Source organism: Cryptotermes secundus, unplaced genomic scaffold (genome assembly GCF_002891405.2).
Source record: "Cryptotermes secundus unplaced genomic scaffold, Csec_1.0 scaffold537, whole genome shotgun sequence".
In the NCBI taxonomy this organism is placed as follows: domain Eukaryota; kingdom Metazoa; phylum Arthropoda; class Insecta; order Blattodea; family Kalotermitidae; genus Cryptotermes; species Cryptotermes secundus.
Window position 1 is genome coordinate 3207408 of NW_019740661.1, and position 27783 is coordinate 3235190.

A 27783-nucleotide genomic window follows, 5' to 3' on the forward strand; every position below is an offset into this window, starting at 1 on the left:
GCATGCGATAGGATGGAAAATTAGGTCAGCAGCCAATAGACGACCTGCACTCTGCAGATACTATTAAAAGAAGTGGGGGGAGTATGAAATGTGTTGTGTGCAGTTTAAGTGACTTGTACTGTAAGAAGTTAGCAAAGCAAAAAGAGAGAAGGAGAGAGTTTTCGAGAGAGTAAGGAGTCAGAAAACAGCGAGGGGAGAGTTAATAGTAAGCGGGACAGCTGATGTGAGAAGTGAAAATATAGACTGCCTTACCTGTGCTCTGGTTGTGATTACAGTTCTGGTAGCACAGTCTGTCAGTCAGCAACGCAGTGCTAACGACGACGTCTGCAGGGGATCTGGTGTCAGTCCCAACAGTGGGTCAGCGGGAGAAAATTGTTCGGTTTCTCCGATATTTACTACTTACAAAGACACTATGGAGCTGTTACAACGGAACCTGTTTCTAGTCACCTGCATCGTTCTGATTCTTGGCCTACATGCTGATGGAGGTGGCGGACCTACAAGCCGGAAGGGTGAGTCTCTGTGCCCAGTGGGATATGTGGACCTGACAATTCATGTGTTTTGTGCTCAAGGGATACTAGTGCCTACATTTAAAGGGAATATAAACATATGTTTTAAATTCTGTATTTCTGAACATCATTTGTGCTCCTGGAAATTATTTCGTGTCAGATGAAATTTACAAGTGATTCTAAAACGAAATATTTGTCATTATAATTTCGTTGAATATCTTACTCATCTACTGAGTCTATTCAACTGAAGAACGGTTACGCCTATTGTGCTTCTGTAATCTAAACGCCTTGTTTAATGCAAAGAGTATTACGGTTTTCTAATGTGCAAAGTAAATTTAATTTCTAACGAAACTATCCCTCTTAGAATCTATGACATCTTGACCTTTATATACATTACGTCCCGATACATATATATATATATAATGTGCAATTACAAGTGTTTCCGTGGGATCCGAACTCGCTGCTTTTTTTACACTGGATAATTAGCTATTTTTATAATTTATTTTCTCCAAAACATCAGCATTTAGCATTCTTGTGTAATAAAATAACATCACGCGATACATGAGACTTATACTTTATGTATCAAATAATTACATGGAAATATTAGCGCTGGACGTTTTTATCTGACTTTTAAAAAGTGACGAAATTATGAAGTGTTCTGTATAGAGACTAGTTACTGGCTGGACGTGCCATGGGTCGGATTTCTAGTCCCGGTGAGGTCAGGAATGTTCACTTCTCCATGTCGTCCAGACTGGCTCTGGGGTCCACACAACATTCTATCCAATGGGTACTGGGAGCTCTTTCTCCGGGGGTAAAGCGGCCGGGGCGTGAAGCTGACCACTCACCTCCAGCTAGTGCCGAGGTCAAGAAAACTTGGGTCTGTACATCCGCTCCCTTATACGCCTTCATGACGTAGTGCTTACTTAGTTAAGCACAGGGACAACTTTACCTTTTTACATATATCCCGCCAAAGAGTCACATGTTGCAGTACAACGCTCCGCCGGCAACACGCACGGGGGACTGCTCCTACTTCTGCAATACCGGTCTCTAAAAGACATTTCAAACAAAGGATGGTTCTTTGCAGTCTGTAACAATTGTTGATTCGTTATAAGAATATTATGTCGGACACTGACCATTGTCTGGCTTATACTTCATAAACTGAACGTTTCGGAAACTGAATCCATTACTGTCATCAAGTATGTAGGTAAAAGGAAATCTACAGTTGGGCCCTTTAAAGATCTTTATTACACGTTGTGAACTGGGCTCAAGTAAAATAAGCGCACTGCTCTAAATACTTGATAATGCAAGATTCTTTCGGTGAATTCAAAGTGAAAATTCCTCCCGGCGTCTTGCTTAACAGATTTTTTCCGAGCTTCTCTTTGTCGAATATCTGATTATTAAACCTTAAGTAGACAGAAATTGAATGTTATGTGATCTTATTCGGTTTATTAATGCCAAGCCATCTTCCTGCCCGTAGCAAAACAGTGGAACGTAAGGTTTTGTATACAGTACAAAGTAACACGACAATTCTAGGTCAGACAGCCATGATACTACTTTCAACAGCAACTTGTTCCTAGATTTCTTTTAAAAAAATCCATATTACAATTTTCCATACTGTAACAAACTCTTATAACGCCTAGTGTTATTAAACGATTTTGTAATAAATATCTGCAGATATAAATTAAATGTTTGTGTGTCCATTTAACTTTTAAATTGCTGGATATTTTACAAGCACAAATTAAACTATTTATTAACAAAAAGTAATTATGTTCTCACTTTTCCATCATTAACTACCATAATGCCCGCTCAATTAACCATTAAAGCACAGCGGAAAATATACGTATCAACTAATTTAGCATTTAAAAATCTCCATTTTGCCCAGGGAATGTATTTATGGTTCTGGAATGATTCTCAGAATAAGCAGCGATTTTTTTTTTCTAAATAAAAGTAACCAGCTGTTCTTCATAAAAGAAATGTTACGTGCTTTTTGAGAGGCTTAATTTCACTTACTTAATATCGGCTAACCACTCACCTCCATCTAGTACCGGCGTTAAGACTCCCCCATATGTTTTCAACTCGTATTTCTATCGAATGAGCACAGTTAATATGGCTGCGAGGTCTGAGAAGCGTGAACTAGAGCCGAAGGCTTTGAATTACCTTTCAAATCCGATGGATCAAAAATGGTACCTGTTTCTCAACCCAATGAGAGGGGCTTCCATACGTGAAGGACCCAGTTTTGGACCCAAAGGCTTCTGGACTTAGCGGAGCAGTAGGATGCATGCCCCAATAAACATGTAAACAACCTGTTTCGCTTTCATCCAGTTGCGAATTATTATAATTAACTCGGAAAAAGTACTATTTACATTTGTGCATGTTGCGTGATGAGCAAATGTGTCCCAACTGCATATTACTATCAAGGCCCAATTATCCGAGAGAGCAATCCAACTGCATTTCTATTCATAATCTGTGCCACGGTTCTCTAGTTACTGAAGCGTTGTTAATGTATTCGCATGGTGACTACGATCTTCAGCGGCAAATGACAGAGACACACGACTGTCACTTATTAATTTCGTGCTCGAGGAATGAAACCGAAGCGGACGTCTTCAACGGTCACTCAGAAACCCGACAGCTTTCCTTCTCATGCGTTCCATGTCTAATGACTCTTGTAGGAACCGTGTCTTCCTACGAAGTGTGTCAGAAAGCATGAACGTATTAAATTAGACACCAATTCCTGTATCTTATTCGGAAGTACCAGGATATACGTGTTACTTCTTATTTGGTTATATTATTTCAGATTTAAAAAAAATAATATTACAGAATAGATATTCTGTGAGTTTTAGGCAAATTAGTATATAAATAAATGTATACAAATAAATATAATAAAATACACAGCCTGTGGTTCTGTATGGGTGTAAAATTTGATCTCTGGCACTAAGGGAGGAACATAGACTGAGGGTGTTGAGGAGAATATTTGATTGGGGAAGACTGCATAATGAGGAGCTTCATAACTTGTACTCGTCTCCAAGTATTATTAGAATGATCAAGTCAAGGAGGATGAGATGGGTAGGGGGGAAGTGGAATGCATATAGGATATTGGTGGGAAAGCCAGAAGGAAAGAAACCACTGGGAAGACCTAGGCGTAGTTGGGTGGACAATATTAAAATGGATCTTAGAGAGATAGGATGGGGTGGTTTTGACAGGATTGATCTGGTTCGGGATAGAGACCAGTAAAGGGTTCTGGAGAAAACGGTAATGAAGCTTTGGGTTCCACAAAATGTTCGGAAGTTCCTGAGTAGCTGCACAACCGGTAGCTTCTAATAAAGGGCTCAGCTATATGAAGTTAGTTAATACAATACAAATTTTGTCACTTTTATGAAGAACGAAAGGTTGAAACTTCACTGGCTGTCTTCATTTTCATATTAAAAATTACATATGCCTTTATCTCAGTAATACAAAATGTAAACTAGGGTCCTGAAGAATAATAGACGTCGAATTGTATCGAACCGTTCGAATGTCCTGTATGTATTCTCAAATCGCGCCGTCTGCTACGAATATGGAACATTCTGAGGGTTATAAATATTTTCATAATTGTATTAGTCTTTCTTATTGGTGGAAAAGGTCGATATGGATTTGGTATGCTCTGTGGCCGTCTAAAGCCTAAATAAAACCCTGTATGACTGGTAGTTACTATAGGATTCTGACGATGGTGTATAACACACAGAGATATTGGGTTTTCGGACTTTATCCATCGTCCTAGTTTTAAGATAACTAAGAAAAACACTACGTTTCGGAAACTGGATCTGTTTCCGTCCTCAGGTCCAGTGATTGAGGCTAGCTCTTTCTAAGGAACCCAACAGAATAGGTGTTTTCCCTCACCTGAGGACGGAAACAGATCCAGTTTCCGAAACGTAGTGTTTTTCTTAGTTATCTTAAAACTAGGACGATGGATAAAGTCCGAAAACCCAATATCTCTCTCTGTATGACTGCTTGAATTAAAGCTCTCACAGAGTTTACCTATATCGTAGCGTTACATATAAATAGGTACTAATATCCCGAACGGGATTAGAATCCTAGATCTCTGTTTTCGAATGGACAGCAGCTCTCCGTTTCTGGGACATTCTTAATCATTTACTCCTCTTTCTGATCACCCGAACAGCAAAACGGACATCTTGTGTTCACTGAAACTTCGAAGAACTGGCTAATACTAACTGTTCAGCAGTTCCAGTCAGACTGCAAGTAATGAGGCCATATTGCATGAGCGTTGTTGATACCAGAGAACACGACTTCAGACTGAAGGGTGGTTACTATATGCACAGTTAGCGAAACTAAAATTACGAAGGTGCGGTTCGTCAAGTTTCATTTCGCCTGAAGCGAAGGGCGGTTCTTGTCGCACGCGAGGCTCTCTGTACCTTTCACCCTTCACGTCCCACAAGGTCGAGTGTTATGTAGTTCTAACACAGTACTTCAAGTTTCGTTTCTGTGAACATTTTCGGTTACTGGTTATATAACCTTTAGGCCTATTTACCTTTGTAACAATGTAACACAGTGAAACTTACGACTGTTTGACGGATGTGGGTTGTTTATTTTTGACAGTCTTTTCAAACTTGTTCACAACTGGTATAAAGGGATCCTTTGTAACTCAAAATCAGTGTTCCACGCCCATTACATCACATAGGCTATATACTATGACACATATATATTTTGATTATGTAAGACAATTTTTGTTATTAGCCTTTAAAAACGCCTTATGTTCGAGAATATTCGTTGTATAAGAACAGGAAATCTAAACGTAAGAGTAAACTGGACGAAATTAAAATCACTACTTCTTAGTTTCTGCACATCCATTTGCAACCATTTGATAACGTGACCATGCTTGATAACAATTAAATATATTGCATTGTAACAAACATTTTGAAGATTTGTGAGCAGATTAGTCATGCTCATATAACAATTTTAAAATTCATGGGAATATTTTTATTGGCGTTACGAATAATTTTGTAAGTATCTAATCGGTTATACCTAATATTTCACTCGGAGAAGGACAATTAATAATTAGAAATCACGCAGATATTTACCAATGAAACAAAGCTTTGTGAATACATACTTTGATAGGTGCGGAGATAACTGGGTTATGGAAGATGCTGAAAATTGTTCCCTCCCGGAGACACAGGCTGACACAACTCTCCATGACCCTGAGCGTTGCACCTAGCATTGCGGCAGTTTCGTTAGTAATATTTGTCTTCTTGTCGTCAAACACCCTCCCTTCAGCAGAACCACACAGGACGATGCCCGGCGGTGTCACATCTGGAGAAAATCCTGTCTACAAAGAAACGGCTGATTTCCTCCAAGGACCGATTAAACGTGCAACACGTTGCGCTATCTTGAAAATAACTGAATATTAGGTCTCGGTCTCCCAGCTGATTCAGAAACTCGTGGAAACTGCCGTAGACATTGGTGTAGACGGTTGTGTAGAAGAGAATGGGACCAGTTACGCTGGTACGCCATAGGGCACACCACAGGGCAACTTCATGCGGATGGCGAGAGCACGCAGCACGCACCACTCACGCATATCCTGTGAAACCTCATCTTCCGACAACTGAAACCCCGCTTACTCAGCCACCCCGTGTCCATGACGTTGGGGTTTTAAGCCACCAGTGTTTCAAGCCACTGGGAGCAGGACTCTCTTTTCTGCACGTCACGAAGTTCGAGTTCTTGGACAACAACAGACGAGGTACGGGTAAATCCTTCCTCTCCTTACCGCTCTTTGACAAGACGAAAAGTACATGCCAGTCACCAGTAGCAGCTGACGTAATGACTTTGCAGGTGAAGCTAGGAGCCACTGTTACACGCCCTGCAGTCATACCTCACCCGTACTGAGCCTGCAAGGTCCCGTTTGTTCAGTTTTTGTGACCATCTCCTACATAACGATTTTTTTATGGCATTGTAATAGGGGTAGAGTTTCTGAAAGGGGTCTGACATTGTTTGAATGAACTCGTAACCCAGCGCAAGAGCACTGGAGACACGTGCTGCTCAATCATGCGCATAACGCGACGGCATAACACTTGTAAACGGACGCAATCGGTGTGAACCGGGCAGACAGGTGTCGGGTCAGTTTTTCAAAACATACAGCATTGCCAAGTTTTGTTTCGTCGTGGCATTACTGCCTGGGTTATAATTATTGACCTGCACCTACTGAATCATCCTCTAGGTCTATAGCATAAAATTCAGTCTTTTGCAACCAAATGTTTCCTATAAGAAGTGTGACGCAATATTCCTTTCTCCTTTCTTGTACTTCAGCTGATCATTCGCTTTTCGTTCTACACCATCAACAGAAGCAACGTGTAACATAGCCTCTCTAACCGCGTAACCAATCACACGGCTACTGCTACGCCAGCTGTTTTGAATTCCATTTAGGAAACGTCATATATTACCTATCGGTGGCCCTCACCTCATGAGGGAATTCAATTACGCATCTATATTTGATACAAGTTGTTTCATAACAATCGGACAGATTACGGACACATTTTATACGAATGTCCACTCATGACAATGATCTTAATTGGATTACCATCCACTTTCAAATCGATACATTAATTTAAAATAAATTAAGGCCGTGTCTTAGCTCAGGCTGTTAGTCGCCGACTTCCAAACTCTGCGGGACGGATTCGAGCCCGGATCAGGTCATGTGGGATTTCTGGTGGGCAAAGTGGCACTGGGGCAGGTTTTCTCGGAGTACTTCTATTTGCTTGCCAGTTCTCATTCCTCCAAATGCTCCATTATCATTCATCGTCCGGGGCTGGTACAATAGGCCAGTTAGTGGCCGACGTACCAAGTGGACTCAGTCTCGAGAGAATTTTGAGTAACATCTTTCCATTACAGTAATAATGGCACGTCAAGTTCAAACATCCTCAACCACAACCACCCGTCCTGCTTAAAGCTCCACACGTGTGGCTATGAATGCCGCCACCAGTGCGGACACAGCTGGTCTGGCCCATGAAGCTTCTTGACCGCGCAGGCTATACTCTTCAGTTTCGAATGAAAGGATAAATATTATTATTAAAAAGTAAAGTAAAAATAAAGATATCCCTGTAGCAGGCCTTGGAGGCCCATAGGGTTGTGAGATGTTGAGGTTCCCATATTTTATAGACAATCGGCTCATAGATGGAGTAAGGTTGTCAGTCCTACGGGCCGGCCGCCCTTTACTCCCAAGAATATTCCTGGTACTCATTTCTGTTAGAGGCTGAGTCGACCCCAGGGCCACAGTGCGGCTGGAAGGATTAGGTAAATTGAAAAAATAATCCAGTGACTTTATCGGGATTCGATCCCACGACCTTCCGGCTTGTAGCATAGTGCCTCAACCAACTATGCTACCGCGTGCTCCAAAATATTATTAAGTTTGTAAAAGAAACTCGTCATAGCCTGTGTGAAAGTAAGGCAAATTTGTCCCCGTGCTTAATTAATTAAGCAGTACGCCATGAAGTCGTATGCGGGAGTGGAGATATTGCTCCACCATTCTTCACCTTGGCACTATATAGACGTGAGCGGCCAGCTTCACGCTGCTGTCACTTTGACCTCAAAGAAAGAGCTCCCGGTACCCATTAGATAGGAGGCTAGGTGGGCCCCAGACCAGGTCTGGAGGCTGTGCAGAGGAGAAAGTTCACTTTTCTGCCGGAAATCTAACCCCTGCTCGCTATGCCGACTGAGCTCAGAGGCAGCAATACCGCATTTGCCCGCAAGCACTCAAGGACATAGGGCCGAGGATCAAATCCGGCACCTTCAGAAATAAATGCAGGAGTGTCAAACACTCGGACCGCCTCTGTGGTCTAGTGGTCAGAGTTCCTGGTTACCGATCCAGAGTTCTCATGTTCAATTCCCGGCGCTACCAGATTTTCTGAGAAGTAGTGGGTCTGGAATGGTGTCCACTCAGCCTCGTGAGGATTACTGAGAAGCTATTTCAAGGAAATAGCGGCTTCGGTCTAGAACACCGAGATTAACGGCCGTAGGGATCCGTTGCGCTGACCACGTGACTCCCTCTGTCCACAAGAGCTGGCACTAACTTCGCCGACAAGCAGCGTTCGCTCGGTCGGCATAGTTTGCTTGCGGACTAAAGACCACGGAGTTAGCTTTTTTGTCAACCACTCGACCGGGACCCACTGTACGTGCTCGTATTGTATGTAACAATGGTGGTGCTCGCTGGTAATACAAAGATACTACCTTGACAGCAATTGAAAGGGATGTCATTATCAGATAGTATAAGAAAATTATTACCATAGTGAACTGAAGGGCTTGACGAATAGCAGCATAATACGAGAGGGGACCAAAAAAAACGGGAATTGTTTATAAAAAATTCTGTATTTATTTTTACTTAACAAAACTTTAATCCCCTTCGAAGTACTCTCCAACTGATTCAATGCACTTGTCCAAACGTTTTTTCCATTGCTCAAATATTTTTTTAATTCATCGCTGGTGATGCCTTTTAGTCCTTCAGTCGTTTTTTCTTTCTTTACGTCTTCAACATCAGCAAAACATTTTCCCTTGCGATCTCCTTTCATCAGAGGAAATAAAAAAGGTCGCACGGGGCAAGATCCAGGAAAAGCTGAGCAACACAACAAAATCGGTAAGGACATTTGTTGCCGTTTCGAGACTGAAACGAGTTCCTTCTGACTACACACGGGAGGCGGGATAGCTCAGCCGATATAGCGACGAGCTACGGACTGGACGGCACGGGTTCGATTTACAGCAGAGCCTTATTTTTCTCCATTCTACATTTTCCAGATCGGATCTAGGGCCCATCTAGTCTCCTATACCATGGATGACGAGGGCTCTTTCCTCAGGTGTAAAGCGGCCGGAGCGTGAAGCTGATCACTAACCTCCATCTAGTCACGAGGTCAAGAATTTTGGAGTTATACCTTCACTCCCATACGATTTCATGACATAACTAATTAAGCACTTCCACAGCATTACCTTTCACAGGCCACACAAGTTAACGCTGATAACTTGATAAGTGACTAGCGATTCTGACAGATTATTGGTAACTTTAATGATTCTTTCTCGGCAGCACTGATCGAATAAAGAATATCATCATTACGGGAATTGAATTATAAAGAATGTCACCTAGATTCGAAGCGAGTGTCTCCCGGATACGAAACATGCGCGTAAGCATTTAGAAGCCCCCGCAGTAACACAGTGCAATTTAACACGAATGACTTTCGTCCTTTGTAAAAGTCTGAACTCGTGATCCTTGGAGCCGCAACAGAACACTGACGTCAGCCTCAGTCAATCATGTAGAAATAATTTATCAATGTCTGTTGAATATTCTTTCCCGCCAGGAAGACACTTGATCGAGGTACGAACTATGGATGTGCTTTAGCGACGTGTATAAAATATCTCTTCCCACTTGACTCTCTTATGAGCACTAATTCCAGGGGTGGACTTGCCATAGCTCTAAGTCTTCTTTTTGTATTCTAGTTGCTCCCACTTGGAACATAGGGCATCCGTGAAACGCTTCATTTCACTTCAGTTTCTAATCTAAGACAGTTGGTAGGACTCCTTGCACGGAGGATCAGCCCGTCGCAAGGTCGCTACATAACACAAACACAGAATAAACACGGACAGGCATTCATGCCTTGAGTGGGAATCGAACCCACGATTCCACTGTTCGAGCAGGCTAAGAAATTTCATGCCTTAGACCGCTCGTCCACTGAATGATAATGAGGAATCCCAAATTGATTATATGGGGACAATCTATCTATAAAAGCTTCACAGTAGGTTTTTTTCAATGCTGATTGTATTACTGATGTCTTGCAGACGGAAATTTATTGTTGCAGAGAGAGACATGTCCATGGCACTGCTCAGAATACGAAAGTATTCTTCCTTATATTTCGTTAAATATTCATCACATCGAATAATTTTAAATTCATAACTATATACTATATATTGCGTAGGAATCTCTACTCCAACGAATATATGTATAAATTGTTTTCCAGAAATTAGACAAAGTTCGATTTGAACGTCAGTATTTTATGAATATATCGCACTCATGACAGCCCAAATGAAAAACGTTTAATAGCTTTAGTATACCCGCCCCCTACTTACTTATCGTTCTGAAGTTAACGATGTACTGTATGCCTGTAGGCAGATGGAAGGGGTTCCTTTACTTTTTCTTGCAGGTTAAACACAACAGGCAGTTAATACGTAGATTCTAAATTGTTCTGACGATGGTGTACAAAACTCAGAATCACCGGATTTTTGGACTTTGCCCTTCGTCCGGTATTCTAAAAGCTAGAAAACACAACGTTTTGGAAACTGGACTTGTTTCCGTCCTCAGTTGAGGGGAGTGGGGGGAGACACCTACTCTGTTGGGCCCATCAGGAAGAGCAAACCTTAATCAGTAGGTTCAGTCGTCAGGTGAGGGGGAGGCACCTACTCTGTTGGGCCCCTCAGACAGAGCGAACCTTAATCAGTAGGTTCAGTCTTCAGGTGAGGGGGAGGCACCTACTGTGTTGGGCCCCTCAGACAGAGCGAACCTTAATCAGTAGGTTCAGTGTTCAGGTGAGGGGGAGGCACCTACTGTGTTGGGCCCCTCAGACAGAGCGAACCTTAATCAGTAGGTTCAGTCTTCAGGTGAGGGGGAGGCACCTACTCTGTTGGGCCCCTTAGACAGAGCGAACCTTAATCAGTTGGTTCAGTCTTCAGGTGAGGGGAAGGAACCTACTCTGTTGGGCCCCTCAGACAGAGCGAACCTTAATCAGTAGGTTGAGTCCTCAGTTGAGGGGGAGACACCTACTCTCTTGGGTCCCTCAGAAGGAGCGAACATCAGTCACTAGGTCCAGTGACTGAGGTTAGGTCTTTCTTAGGGACCCAACAGAGTAGGTGTCTCCCCCCCTCCACTGAGAAAGGAAATAGATCCAGTGTCCGAAACAATGTGTTCTCTGGTTTCTACGAGTAGAATACCGGACGAAGGACAAAGTCCAAAACCCCAGTAATTATCAAACAGTTAACACCCTAACCGTTCTGAAAAAAAAAAACAATTTTAGACCTAAAGTATAATAAAGAATTATTTGTTAATTGGAGGAATTATTGTAATTTTCATTGTAATCCAACCATGACGAGATACTGTACGAAAAAAGAGCAAAAAAGCAAGAAATAAGAGAATAAGTATACTTCAGTTCAAAATAGATGAAATAATAAAATTAGAATATACTGTACGGTCTGTTACTTAACAATTCCGGCCGTACTTCTGCCTAGTCACGCGTCCTTCCCTCCGACATTAAGAGGCAGGTGGGTCGTGCAATTGCCTGCAGACACGAGCGCTTTCATTCACACGCAAATTTTCAATTTTTTTTTGTGACTGGTCAGGACAGATGGTCAACTTTCTTCTCTTAATAACTCATCCTGGCCGTGGTAATATGTGCCAATTATATTTTGATTCTTCAGCGGAATAACGGATGAGCGAAGAGGAGATGGAAAAACATGGTATGCCCTGAAGCAACTCAGTGATCTTCGCAACCACTGATCGGGTGTATAGGCCAGCTCTGACTTCGTCATCCCATGAATCCTATGTTTTTTTAAATCAAATGTACCAATCACATTTAGTATTTTATTTACCTCCACAATTTATTTCTTCCTCCTTCCAGAAACCAACATTAATTCACCCATCTGTATTCAGTTAATCTTTATGAACGAAACTTCACACACACAAAACAAATTATCTGGAAAGGTACATAACAGTACATTTCAAATATTTAATTGAATAAAAAATTATGTTTTAACCGAAATCAACATATGAGATACTGGCACTTTAGTTTGCATTCTGTCTGACCCAAATTCGTATCTAATCATGGAGGTAGTTGTTCTATTACCTTTGTTCCACATTTCCTCTCAAAATTCTACATTGCCACAACAAATTTACTTTCCATTATTTTCAATTTGTAATTATTAGTCGCCGGTCATGGTAGCCGAGCGGTCTGAGGCATATACTCTCTTCGATCCTAGGAAACCGGGTTGTGGGTTCGAATCCCACAAAAGGCATGGGTGTTTGGCATGTTTATGTGTTTATTCTGTGTGTTTTCCTGTTTTTATATAGAGGCCTTGCTGCGAGCTGATCACTCGCCTAAGGAGTCCTACCGCCTGTAAAATGATCATGAAACTGAAAACCAGAGACCAGGGACCAAGGGGGCTGTACAGCCAGCGAAAAAGAAAATTACCAGTCACTTCATTATTCGATCTTACACAATCTACGCACTTAAGAAAGTATCGATAAGTACAAGAATACGTACATAATACTTTCATATAAGGCACACAGAATCGATATCACGCTTTTTCCACTACCTATTCATTCCCAACAAACGCCTGAAATATGTCGCGTATTCCAAAGGGGTTTCGGAACTACGAAATTTGCGCAGTTTTCAACTTTCTCTCCGCATTTCATCCACCAAAATTAACTACGTTGATATTTCTTCCCCTTAAATTTTGACAGCCAACTTCTTTTTATGTGCCAGATATTCCTAGTAAGAAGCAAAAGCAAACAGTACATAGGAAAACCATTAAGTAGATGGCCAAGAAGTTGGAAGAGGCATGATCTTACTCAGTGGAGGGCATGAGAACAGTAACAAGTCCTAGACAGCAGTGACTGGACACTTCACTGGTCGCCATATTGTTGAATATTTTCCTACCGCGGTGCAGTCCGATGAGCCAGCCACAAATACCGGAGCACTACACTGATTCCAGTTAATGAAGTTCCATTATATCGTGTTCCAAATGCTTATGGTCTGTGTCCGAACATGAACAAATCGTTAAAATTCACTTGCCGACTTAAAATCTCACAAATCTTCATTCTCTGTTTACTTAAAGAGAATAAGAAGCGTTTCCTTTGTGAAGGGTAGCAGATCTGAAGAAGTCTTCATACTCTTGTTTTCTGTAATGCAGTATTGTACATTTGCGGTCCGCCGGTCCTCCCATTGAAGCCCCGGTTGTGGAAAGCAAGTTCAGATGAAGGACTGGAGAACTGTCTTCTACTTTCTGCGCAGGAACCACTGCCAAGCTGCTCATTCATATATCTTATTCCGCAATCTAAAAATTGAAGTAGTAATTATTGTTATTTCTTATTCTGTCCTTACAATCCTTGGAGCGAGACTGAAATATGATTATCTGTTCAAAAGGAACCGTCACCGAACCCTACTCTGAGTCAGTTTTATATACTTATATATATATTTTTAAGTCCATTTTAATATTATCCTTCCTTCTACACTAGATCTCCCAACTTACATTTCCCTCCACGTTTTCCAACTGATATATTTCCCCATGAGCACTAAATGTGCAGTAGATGTCCGGTCTTCATCTCAGTAACATTAGGTGACAAGTGCAAATGTGAAGCTCCTTGTCATGCAATCCAACGTTTAGGACGTCTTGGCGACAGTTCGAAAAGTTTCGTACGAAATTCTTCATTGAGTACCATCGATGAATAGATAACTTATCGCTACATCAAGGACAAGTTCCCTTCCTTCGCCTTTTGAAAGATGGAAAGATGATGAAATTCCGTGACATTTGGGGTGTTGGTTTTAGAGCGTTACGAAATCTTTTTATATACATAAAAACGAACATTAAGAACTCGCAGGCAAATGACAACTTGTTGATGTTTTATTGGACACCGGAGTGACATGGCTACTTTCACACAGGCACATTTTTTTTTCGGTCACAATGGACACAATAGAACCACGAAGACGAACTCTTGGCTTTCAAGTTTACGAAGCTCTGATGAGTAATGCACGACCTTCATACGATGCTGAAATTCACTCCTTTCATTACGATAGAAAGTTCAGCTATACGAAAATTCGTTTTTCTTAATGTTACCAAAATATTACAGACTCATGAAGGGCACAGGTCTGGCGATCAGTCTTCGGACGGTCCCTGAATCAATTCAGTTGTGATGATAATTCCAAGGTTTCTATTTCCCTCAGACACTGCACGAAACGCTTAAACACTCTCTGGCAAACGGTTTGAGTATGTTTACCCAGAACACTTACAGGTCTTCTGTTTCGGCCGCCAAAGCGAAATGACAGGAGTTACATGATGGCGCGACAAAACGTTACCGGCGCAACTGCTCCGTATCGTGGAGGCAAAGAAATTAATAATTCTTAGACGCAATTCTCTCTGGAGACAAACGTGGAAGATTAATAGCCACATTCCTCACAGTTTTCACGGGCCCGTTATACAGGACACGGGACATAAACACTTTGTTTTTCGAAAGGAATATATTCCTCGAGGTTCAAAGTGAGTCCAAAATTTATTAAACGAAGATAAATTTCCGTTTAATCCATTTACATATTTCGATGGGTCAGAGATGTCTCCTGCTGGTGTCATATTTCGTATCTTATCCTTGCATTCACTAATTATCCTTTCGTCTCGGGCAGCGTTAATAAAATAATTATTTTGTCTCGTCAAATAACCATCAAAAACAAAACAAACATTCTCCGTTGTCTGTAGTCCGCAAGCGAACTGTACCGACCGAGCGACTGCCGCATGTCGGCGAAGTTACTGCCAACTTTGGCGGAAGAGGGTGTCACATGGTCAGCGCAACGAATACTTATGGCCATTAATCTCGGTTTTCTAGACCGGAGCCGCTGTTTCCTTGAAATAGCTTCTCAATTATCCTCACGAGGCAGAGTGGACCCCGTTCCAGAACCACTACTTCTCATAAAATCTGGTAGCGCCGGGAATCGAACCCGGGACCTCTGGATCTATTGCCAGAAACTCTGACCACTAGACCACAGAGACGGTCTTCTTTAATCTTATAAATATATATTGTAAATGTAAAATCTAAAGTTTTGAGATATTGTGAGTTTGTTTTGATAGAATGCCTTTATATAACCACCCAGTTCATCTGCAATGATTTCAGTAGGGAATCAGTCACGCTTTTCTGAATGTGCACCGGGACATGCAAATGTATGGAGTCATGGCGGTAAAGATCCTCGTAGTTCACATATCGTAATTATATTGAGAAGAGAGACCAGTTTCACGTTCCGGTCGTTCTATCAACGAACAAAGGGTCCAAAGAATTGATGTCATAGTAGGATTGATGAGCTGCAGAGCCGATGAAAAGAGAATAGTGTCCCTGCAGGGAATCGAATCAGGTCTTTATTTTCTGAGCTATTCCGGTTCGCTCTGCTGTGTATAATGTACTTGTCCAGTTTGAAATATTGATTGATATGGACTTCTGGTCACAGATACTACCTGGAATTATAGCACATTCACAATAGAACGACATTGAGGTTGAATTTCACTCATTTTCAACCACTTTACAGCACATGTTCTCACTGAAACTGTAACGAATCTCCTTACCATTGGACACTATGCATTAGTCCTGCACTCCAGATTAAACGTGTGGAAACAATATGATTTTAAGGAATTTTTCATCGGCTGACAAGCAGTGATGCGCATTATATGTTCATTTATCTGCAGCAAATTCGATGTGCAGTGAAAGAGCACTGGAATTGGTCACACTCCGAAAGCTCTGCATTCCCTACAAAGTTAGCTGCTAATCTGGCACTTGAGATGAAGCACTGTCTTCTCGTGAAACACGCACGAGCGCAACTGCAAAGGCTGTCCACCCGACCTGAGTGCACGTGTTGCTTTCGAATTTTATTCGTCTATGTAAGATTTAAAGTTTTTCACGGCGGTGACTATGAAGATAGCAGTTTTCTGGGATATGGCGTCGTGTAGATATCGTGTTAACCGAAGTTTCGGAGGAAAGTATCGCACCCATCTTCAGAGTAGAAGAAAAAAGAAGAAAACCCGCAAGCGAAGAACCAGAGTGAGCAGGTGCAAATAGTCTTAGACTGAGGCGATACGTGCCTCCGAAACGTCGGTTTACACAATATCTACACGGCGCCATATCCCAGAAAACTGATATCTTTATTCGTATATGTTCTTGATGTCCATGTATTAAGCATATAATTCAAAATTTTTATTTCCTTTACTTTCATTATCTTGTGCCTAACTACAAGCTTTAATAATTCATAATGGGCAGCAACATAACATACAAATTAAATGTTGATAAAGCTAATTTGGAAAAACTAAGCTAAATAATAGGCGAAGGAATTCACCTTTTCATTTCTTTAAATATTTCAGACTCAGAATATTAGTCATAATACGTTTCTACAAAGCTATGCTTCTATAATTTAAAAATGGCATAAAATATTTCTTATTTTTTCTTCTTCGTCATTTTGAGATGCGCTCTTTTGCTATAAACGAGAAAGAACAAGTTTGAACGCCGTTCTAAACCGCTCTGACTTGAAATTATTGAGTTTCTGGCCTTTGTCTATTGTTTGCTCTGGGATTTTGTACAATCACTGATATCCCTTTCAAACAGACTAATATATTTATGTGCTTACTCACTCTTTCGCCTGAAGATAGAAACAGATACATTTTCCGAAACGTTGCCCTATTACAGAATACCGGATGATGAGCAAAGTCTTGGAATTCATTAATTCCGAGACTGAAACCCTATTAGGTGTACCTTTTCGGGGGCTTTTCTTCCACTTTTTCAGTTGCGGATGAAAATTGCTGACGGTCTTTCGTAATCAGCGTAAAACAGGTTGAGATCTTGCAGAAAAAGCGCCCCCATCCAGTACAAAATGTGGCCATAATTAGTACAGCTGTTCTCTGGTTACGAGATAATTCTTCTCTTTTAATTATATCGAGAAGTGTCAGTTCTTGCTGAGCTTTTTGCGGGAAGAACCCACAGAATATTCGCCTTTGGCGTGGTGAAGTGTTCGCGTTCCCATGTGAACAGTTCATAGGCCGTCAATACACTCCATTCTGAGTGAAAAGGAACGATAATGCCATTTTGTTTGGGTAATTGCTTGGGACACGGCTAATCTCTAGCCTACTTATGTGCATTACACGTGTCACACATAAAGAAATGAGCGTATAAATTAATTATAAACCTCAGTAATGAGGCTATTTAAGAAGAGAGTGCTGAGAAGAGTAACCGGAAGCATAAGAGAAGTAAAAAATGGATGCTGAAAATCGCATAACCATGGGCTTCATAACTAATATTGCTGTGGTCTAGTGGTCAGAGTTCCTGGTTACAGATCCAGAGGTCCGGGTTCGATTCCCGACGTTACCAGATTTTATGAGGAGTAGTGGGTCTGGAGCGGGGTCCACTCAGCCTCGTGAGGATAATTCAGGAGCTATTTCAAGAAAATAGCGGCTCCGGTCTAGAAAACCGAAATTAACGGGCGTGGAGATTCGTTGCGCTGAACACGTGACACCGCTATCCACTAAAGTTGGCCCTAACTTTGCCGACAATCGGCGGTTGATCGGTGGGTACAATTCGCTTGCAGACTCAAACCACGGTGTTTTACTTTCTTTGTTACGGCAATACAGCGAAAGAGATTTTGATGGGCGGGTCATGCATCGCTCATAAGGAAGATGGGTCATGCATGTGAAACTTTAATATGAAATGCGTATAATAAGAGGCCAATCGAGAGATAGGTGTAAGTTTGAGAATAATATTAAAGAAATAGGATATAGTTTGATAGTATGGGCTGAATTCAACCGACTTGGGGTACAGACCCGTGGAATGCTCTCTTGAATCTTCTTGTTTCGTAAGGATGGGAAATGGATTGACAAGAAGAGCGACTATCAGCTACTCTATACAAAATGTGTGAACTCTTTGCTTAGATGGGTGCCGTAAATTTTACAAAATCGTAATGGGGAGGGGTTTGAAAATGCCGCTAAAAATGTATAATGTGAAAGTTACTATATTTCTATAAATGGAAAGGGCTTTCATCCAGGAAAGGTACTTTCTGTCTATAACAACTCATGAGTTAACAGTTGGTTGGGGTACGTGGGCGTTCACACAAGTAGTCAGTTTTCACAATTTAATAAAATGTTTGTATTTCATAATACAAGTGACTGAGTTCTGGTCTCACTGCTATTGAGAGTGATCACGATGGTTATGGTCCCGAGAAGTAAACTTCTTTTTACTTTCTTACGTTTTTTCGTTGCTGTTTTGTGATAGTTAACCTGTATATCCTCGCTAAACCGTGAACCCAAAGGCAAGTTCCGTTCCTTTCCCTCAGAGCGCAGTTCGGTGCCGGGATTAGCGGTTTCCTTGCTGCCTTGGGCACTGAAATCCAAATGCCAGGCACGCAGTTCAGTGGTCATGGTGCCGACAGGCACAAAATGTGAAGGAAATTTAACATGGCAATTTATAGGAAAAAGCAACAATACGGAAACCACATCAGAACTAAAAGCAACGGAAACTCAGATATTCGTATGAACGAAGATACTTTGTTACCTAATTGAAGTCTTACACTTAAAATCACTTTTACTTCAAAACTCACCAGTTTAGCTTATGTCACCATGCCATCTCGTAATTTCATGATCCAGTTACTCAGCATAAATTAAAATGTAATTAGGAAAATGAATAAACCTCCTAGATATGTCATGTTTTCGTCGGTACTGTAATCAAATAAGAGTCGGTTTCATAATTACATGGTAATTACAGAAGAGAGAAACACTGTAAATTATGATTGTGGAATGGAAGTCAATAATTTGCAAGAGAAAGTACAAATGGCGAATTTGAATTAAACAATACACACAAATTTAACCTAATTCATGTTTTGAATCATTTTTACTCGTATATTCTTGTGTTTCTTTTCTCTTCCTTAGACGCAACGGAGAAAGTTGAATGTGACAATGTAATTTGTCCATTTCGATATGCAGGAAACGGTTAAGTAACGCTGGGAAAATATGTGCCATTAAGTTGTGCACACTACAGTACCAAGTCACACCGCCTGGGGTCCTATGTTCCACCTGCTTATATGAAGACTCTTTAGGAAGCAAATTTCAATTTCATACATCATAATTACCGAATTGGAAATCCTCATTGAAACACAAAGAGGTAATAAAGATTCGTCGTTCTAAGCTATGACAGACACTAAGAAAATCATATTCTCTCTTATTTTAATGCTAATGTATTGCTTCTCTCTATGTCGGTTGTAGCATTCTGCAGCATTGTCCCTCGGCGTCGAATGCCTGGGTTCGATTTTCTACCCGGACGTCATTTATCCAGACCAGCGTTTTATTGGTTGTCATTAGTTCCTATAGAGCGCGTTAGGATACCATACACTAGGCCACTATCGGCCCTTTCGCTACCCTTTCTTTCTCATCTGTCACAACCACTCATTCACGCGAGGCTACAAACCGTTTAAATAAGCCATGAAACAAAATAAGGAAGCTACTAGCTGTCACTTCTGGGATATAACGATGTGTGGCCTATTTAAATCCAACCGATATTTCAGAGGAATATATTGTCTCCATCTTCAAGGTCGAAGAATATGCCTAGCAAGAAACAATCATGAAGTATTACAGGACTTCATATCCCCGAAGATAGAACTCTTCAAAACCAGCTACGTTAGAACCTCAAATCCTATAGTAACTACCATCTGTTGAAGCAGAAGTGAAGTCCGCCCACGAACAGAGGCTCACGGTTTCATAATTCACAAGGAGTTACGCACGTGCTGTGCGGAAACGTTGCTTATGTGAACGTAGGCAGAATATTGCTCACTCTGCAGGCGAAACGGTTTTAGTCGCTGGTTGAAGATTCTTGTTTCCTACGATATGACGTCGTGCAATCTGCCACATGTTTACTGATGTTACGAAGTATCGTGCTGTCTCCATCTTCAGGACTGATCTCCCAAAATTCGGTAAACATCTGCACGGTGTCCCATTCCAGAGGAAAGTGATCTTCATGGTGGCAACTATGAGAATCCCAAATGTCACATTCTTCGGTTATTTAATGATGCTTAATCAATTTCAAGGGCCACATAACGTAAAATGGGATGTGTAAAAATAAAGGAAAGATAATTTAGGATTAGGAATAAGATGGGAATGGACTCTCCTGCCATTCGCCTGGAGAAAGTGAGGAGAATCTTAAGGAACTTAAATTAGGCTCGGCCGAAATGCGAACCGAATACCCCTATAAAGCAAGTCTAGAGTGCTGGTGATGCCTGATGGAAGGTGATATTGTTTGACGCGTATATGGTTTTGGTTTCCAGAGACTAATAAACAATTTTTTGTTCAATGAGTAACAATGAACAACAGGAATTGATTACATGTGGGTTGAACTGCCGCCACATAGGATTACCATCAGTGTCTCTCCACGTAATCTTTGTGGACAGGTGGCAGCGGAGCATTAAGAACACCGCTGCGAGATACAATAGAATTTGAAACCCTACGACGATAAAGCTGATCAAGTGAATCTGCACATCACGACAAATCACGGTAAGCGGCATCTGATAGGAGAATTCCTGGTTAGGTCTTCCGATCTTCCATGTTACTCAAGAGAATCGTTCTTACTTGAAGGCCAGATGGAATTTGTTGTCACGTGTATGAGGGACTATAGACGAGGTTTGGATTGGTAACTAGGTCTGTTGAACATTTACAGAACGCATCTACAAGTAACTATAGCGCTATCGCTAATTCACACACACTGCAGTTCACTGCAACACGTACTATGTCTTTACCAGTCGTTGCCTGGTGACGGATCTCAACAAAGTCCTCTGCTTTCCATCCTCACATTCTTACCGACTGGCGACTGTCCCACAATTCACTCATTGCTTCAACTGTCTTACTTAAAACATTTCGGCACGAACCGAACGAAAAACACCGTTCCTCTGTTGCTGTTCGATTTTTGTCTGGCGGACAGCACAGAAAACATCATTCCTCTGTTGCTGTCTGCGGCCCGCTGCCTACCAACGGGCCTGCATGCCATAGTATTTTTGTATGAGCGTGGCAAAAGTCCCTCGAGAGGCAAAAGATCTCAGGAATCCTTTATACAGCTATCGGTTATTACGATTAATTTCCATGGGGCAGAAATATTTTTGTAGCGTTGATTGTCATTTAGTTAGTCAATAATATATCCTACTTATTACGGGACCACGTGCCCTTTACCACGTTCTCAAGGGCCCGCCAATGGATCCATCCTAAGGCACTTGAACCCAGCACAAAATCTTACAAAGTATTATTTTTAAGGACAAGATGTAAATTAACATTTAAGTACTACGTACTACTACGTATGTTTCGTTTATTTCATTGTGCTGATTAAATGTTGTTAAAACCTCGGCATGTTTCGGTCATAAAAGACCGTATTCAGGGTGTGTACCATATTAAAGGGAAGATATTGCAATTGACACATGCCTGTACAAAAAGATGCAAAATATCCTTGTCATAAATTTCATATAAACGAATAAAATCGATATTGTGTTAAAATGCATATGGGCTAAATAATCTGTGGTTATTCTAGTTCAACTGACTACAGCAAGTCGTGCTTCCTTGTACTTTACATCTTGTTCTGAAATTTTATGTGGGAAAATTAACTCTTCTTACCATGGAGCTGAGCCCTTCTTGAGGAGCCGTCAATTCTGCAGCTGCTCAAGAATTTCGCAGCATTTTGTGGAACCCGCAGGTTCATTACCGTGTTCACAAGAGCCATCCACTCTTCCCTATCCTGAGCCAGATCAATCCAATCCATGCCTTCCCATTGTATCCCTCTAAGATCCATTTTAATATTGTTCACCCACCTACTCCTTGGTCTTCCAAGTGGGCTCTTTCCTTCTGGCTTCCTCATGAATATCCTATATGCATTCTTCTGCCCCCATTCTTGCTACATATCCTGCCCACTCCATCCTCCTTGACTTGAACATGCTTATTATACTTGGAGAAGAGTACAAGCTATGAACTCTACCAACACAACAGTAACAAACGACATTCCGGTAATAAGAAAGAAGATAAATTTGTGCTTAAGAAACAGTTAACACAAAGTCTAACCAATAATAGAGGAATCAGACGAAAAGATGCGGGGTCTACTACAGCAACAGACACGAATCTGAATACAGCATACGACATTTTTAAATTTATTTTAAAAATTAGTAAAATAAATTTTTAATTTGTAACTTTTAATTCATGTATAGCAGGTATTTAAATCAACATCTAGCAGGTAGAATATAAATTTACATATAAAGTAGTTAATTTAAGCTTGTGTATTTAAACATGAATACAAGCGTTACAATTCAATGATGAAAAATATATAAATCATAACACCTGAAGATGACATTATAAGGGTCGAACCATGTAGTAGAACAAAAGTTAATAAATTACAGTTGCGTTGACCGTGGAATTTGTATTATTTTACAGAAATATATGGCGAATTTATTCCACATTCGCGGGACGTGGATGACGCAACGGGAAGTAGGGGTCACGTGAACTTTGCGATCTCGCGAGTGACGTCACAATGTCATGAGAATTACGCCTGTAGAACCTGAGTGTGATGATGATACTTAACGTAAATATGAATATTGAAACAAAATATTATGAAATATTATATAAACAACAGCTGTAGTCTGCCAAACTGTGAGAAGTCTCCAAAGAAACCCAGGAAAATAATGGACGATTGTTGATTTCAGATAAGCTTGGGGTTACATTAAAAATATATACCACTATATACTAGTATTTTCCTGACCGCCTCTGGTCTAGTGGTCAAAGTTCCTGGTTACAGATCCAGATGTCCGGGTTCGATTCCCGGCGCTACCAGATTGTTTTCTGAAAAGTGGTGGATCTGGAACAGGCTCCACTCAGCCTCGTGTGGATAATTGAGGAGCTCTTTCAAGGAAATAGCGGCTCCGGCCTAGAAAACCGAAATTAACGGCAGTGAGGTTTCGTTGCTCTGACAACGCGACACCCTCTATCCGCTAAAGTTGGCACTAACTTCACCGACAAGCGGCGGTCGCTCGGTCGGTATAGTTCGCTTGCGGATTAAAACCACTGGGTTTATTATATTCTTCTTATTCTTACTCGTCAGGTATTGAAATTAAGATGAGTTGAATGTTCTCGCTAACCGGTACTGAAAGAAGTTGAAAAATAATTGTGGATACAGAATACAATATTATATAAAATGTACAATTATTTTGTTTGTTTGTATTTTTAGACTTGGTAAAGTTCGATTTGACCTGCATTTGAAGTATAGATTATGACAGATACAAACGGAAATGAATTTCGACCAAAAGATTTTAATTCAAATTTTTTAATGTTATATTTCTTCGAAATATATTTAGCAACACCTCACTTCAGAGGTGAAATATGCCAAATTTTAACACCGAGCTGTCAGCTTAGACAAATTTATGCAAATCTTTACAGTATAGGTGCACGGGTTTCCATGCAAATACTTTCACTTCATAATCATACTAACGTGGAGATCTTTGGTCTCTAACAAAAGCACTTCATTTGCTATCAAAAGTAATTATGAGTGAAGTCAGCAGGGGTCTGAAATAGTACAAGGTTTGAGGACTGAACTCGGTTCAATGGCTGAGAATAGGGAGCAGTAACGGGCTCTTGTTAATTCGGTAATGAATATTTTGATTCCACAAAATTCCGGATATTTCTTGAACAGGTGAGCCTGTAATATTTTCCCAAGTCAAGTTAAGTCAAAGATGAATTATGTGAAAACACGGAGGAACAATAGCAAAGGTTGCACACGTGATATTTCTTACGTAGTTACGTTATGTCTAGATACATTGACATTTCGAAACACACAACTCATGTAAATAATGTTTAGAAATCAGTACCAAAGTCCTTCTGTGTTAGAAGGCCATCGTTTTGTGCTCTTCAGAGAAATAATCGCTGTATATTCTGAGAATCATATGAAAGCAAAAATACAGTCTGGCATCAAAATTACGAAACTGTTCAAAATTAAAGAAAGTTGTAAATACAGTGACAAGCGTGTTTTGAGAGGCTATAGAAAGAAGTTTTAAGAAATGAAGAAATAAGAAGCAGACTACAAATAACTGATAGAACTGAAGCAATGCAAAATTATCATCTCTATTGGATATTAGTACAGAACCGTAAGTCAATATCAAATTTCCGACAAACATCTTCCTTGTTTGCGTCCTGTAATATATATGTGTGTTTAATTAAGATACGAAGGTCCGCTTGTATAAAGTGAAAAATAAGTAAAGCTATCCCTGTAACAGGCCATGAAGGCCCATAGGGTTGTGAGACGTTGAGGTTCCTACATTATCTAGACAATCGGCTCAAAGATGGAGGTAAGGTTGTCAGCCTTACACGCTGGCCGCACTTTACTCCCCAGGAAAATAATTTAATTAATTCAGTAACCTCATCGGTATTTGAACCCTCGATCTTCCGACTTGTAGCATAGTGCCTTAGAGTCTGAGTGAACCCCAGGGTCATAGTGCGGCCGGAAGGATTAGGTCAATTGAAAAAATCCAATGACCTCAACCGTATTTGAACCCGCGACCTTCCGACTTGTAGCATAGTGCCTTAGAGTCTGAGTGAACCCCCAGGGCCATAGTGCGGCCGGAAGGATTAGGTCAATTGAAAAAAATCCAATGACTTTACCGGTATTTGAACCCGCATAGTGCCTTAACCAATACGCTACCGGGTCCGCTTATATAACTGAGTATATAATTAATGATATTAATAAAGTGGCAATAAAAATAAAGGTAAAGATGTCCCTGTGCTTAACTAATTAAGCACTACGCCATGAGAGCATATGGGGAGTGGATGTATAGATCCACATTTTCTTGACCTCGGCACTAGTTTGAGGTGAGTGGTCAGCTTCACGTCACAGCCGCTTTACCCCCGGGAAAGATCCTCCGGTACCCACTGGATAGGAAACTTGGTGGGCCCCAGAGACGGTCTAGGCGATGTGGAGAAGAGAAAATTCTTGATCCCACCGGGAATCGAAGTCTGATCCCTCTGTCGTCCAGCCCGTAGCCCGTCGCTATATCGAAGAGGTTATCTCGGCTCTCCAATAAAGTGGTAATATGCAAATTATTATTTCTCTCACAACGAATAATTGCCCTCGGGTGGCTTTACGAAAGCATGTTAAGGTTATCAGACATGAATTACAATGTATTTATTTTCAAAATTAAAAATCGTTAGAATGGATCAATTGTATCTGAGGCCTGCTGAACTTGCGTCTGTTTATTTTACCACCTGAGGATGATCAGTAGATCGATGCATGTGATGGTGAGAGTAATAATAAGGTTAATATTGTCGTTTTATTGGTCTTATTAACTTCATATCCAGTTGCTGTATAGACGGATCTCAATACGTTAACCTACAAATGTTATTATCGGAGTGAAGAACTGAAAGTTGAACAGAGACCGGTTTAACTTCCGAATCTCAGGACCGACTTCTGAGGATTGAGTCATTGCAAATAAAGAGAAGGGCGAAGGAGCAGGTTTCATTCCAGAAATGTAAAACAGTTTGTGGGCTCTTGTCACGATGGTAATCATCCTTCAGGCACACAAAAATAGAGAAGAAGTCCTCACCTGGCCATCTGAGGGAGTAGCGACTTCTCGAGGTCTCCGGTCCATGAATTTGGTAATCCCTAACGTAATTCGGAAGCGATCCAAAGACCCTGACGCAGAAAAATGTTTCTTCCTTGCCGTACTGTTTGACCTTAAAAAGAAACGAACCATTACACAATGGAGTTTTAGTTGCTTACATTTCATGGAAGACAAAGGACAGACGGCATTTGGCGAGAGGATTGGTCATTATAGGCGGAACCAGACAAGGGGAGGAAATTACAGACGTTATTACAAGACCGATACTTGGCCTATTATTCTTTCAGAAACTGACTCTAGTTCAGAACTTGTCCAACTCGGTGCAAGAACCACCTATGTAGCTATACTGAAGATTACTGCATAAAATGGTCCTTCTCACATTAGTTTTTGTAGTAGGCCTTCGACTGCAACTTCGTCCATGTTCCAGCCTTCAACATATTGTCACGTGTTAGTGATGCCTACACAAGTGTTTTGGATTGGTGTCAACTAGCTGAAGAACGCTAGGCACATTGACGAGGGTCTACTCCAGGAGCGTCCCGACGTCAAGATTTTCCTATCTTTCCGCTTCCTGTTCTGCAGACCAGAGGAAGTTTTGCAGCCGGATTCATACAACCGATTCTTGAATGATTTCTGTCTTATTTCCAGCCTAAATCGGTGCTTTGGTTCTCATTCATATGTCTCTTTGTTCGGGTAATATTGCTGGTCATGCAGATCTGTTACATCGACTGAAATGTTCGTGACTTTGCTTTATTGATGAGCAACCCATTCACCGCTGAGCTTCCGAATTGCTAGTAAGAGACAACGGAAATTCCTGGGGTACTTCTCAAATTTATTATGGTATACACAGTGTGGAATGGTGGGATTATCATGAAAACGAAAGAATTTTCAGAGAAGCCGTTGTATTTTGATGAACATCCGGACAGAAACAGACAAGCAGGGCCAAGTTTCTAACGTAATGTTATGGAGTTTAGTAGGAAGAATACTGTAGGAATTTAGTAGAAGAACTCTGTGGCTTATAGTTCGCAAGCGAACTATACCGACCGCGCGAACGCCGCTTGTCGACAAAGTTAGTGCCCACTTTAGCGGATAGAGGGTGTCATGTGGTCGGCGCAACGAATCCCCAAGGACGTTAATTTCGGTTTTCTAGATCGGGGGCGCTATTTTCTTGAAATAGCTCCTCAATTATTTTCACGAGGCTGACTGGACCCCGTTCCAGACTCACTACTTCTCAGAAAATCTGGTAGCGTCGGGAATCGAACCCGAGACCTCTGGATCTGTAGTCGGGAATTCTGACCACTATACCACCTTATGGTATTTATAAAACCTTTGTATTCACACTAATAATTTCTAATTAAAAGTATTTTAAAATTGCATTCTACAGGATATACTTATATATTTACATTATTTTTTCTGCCTTTCTTTCAATTTTCCACTTATGCATTATATATATGAGAAATTATTGCGATCCTGAAAACAATATGTCCAAAAATGTTGAGGGCTGTACGCATTTTCAAGGCCCCTGATTGCGAAAATAAATTTTTGGTTTGCAATCTGCCTATACGTATGTGTGCGTGTTCGTTAAGGCCAGCATGGGTGAACTATGACTCCACATCATTCTTTACAACTAAGTCCATGCAGTAGAACATTACTCGGATAATCGATCTGTTTGTTCAGAAATTCCCTTCCGTTTGTGAACCTTACTACTGGACCATGCTTTGGGCCACTTGAGTGCAGACCACACCTCCCACCCTACTTCCGCAAGTTTTCATGTGATATAATTCTTCCAAGTCCGATGCTCTCTGGGCTATTGCGTAACACATTATTTTATTTCTATTCTGAGGAATTAGTCCCACGCCCAATCCCCAGGCAAGTGCACCAACCTACGTGTATGTTGCTCACCCGCA

General features: G+C 41.1%; 1 protein-coding gene and 1 long non-coding RNA gene across 2 annotated transcripts in view; one reads left to right on the forward strand and one right to left on the reverse strand.

Annotated features, from left to right (window-relative positions):
- Positions 1-206: 206 nt before the first annotated feature.
- Positions 207-27783, forward strand: part of LOC111872491 — a gene marked incomplete at its 3' end in the record, with an annotated part of 115940 nt that continues 88363 nt past the window's right edge. Inside the window, exon 1 of the mRNA XM_033754721.1 lies at positions 207-509. Within this exon, the coding sequence (XP_033610612.1) occupies positions 413-509 (97 nt within the window). The remainder of the gene's footprint in view (positions 510-27783) is intronic.
- LOC111872527 overlaps positions 12126-27783 on the reverse strand; it is a 47771-nt gene continuing 32113 nt past the window's right edge. Inside the window, exons 2-3 of the long non-coding RNA XR_002844237.2 lie at positions 25865-25994; positions 12126-13577 (exon numbers count right to left, since the gene is read on the reverse strand). This is a non-coding gene — a long non-coding RNA (uncharacterized LOC111872527). The remainder of the gene's footprint in view (positions 13578-25864; positions 25995-27783) is intronic.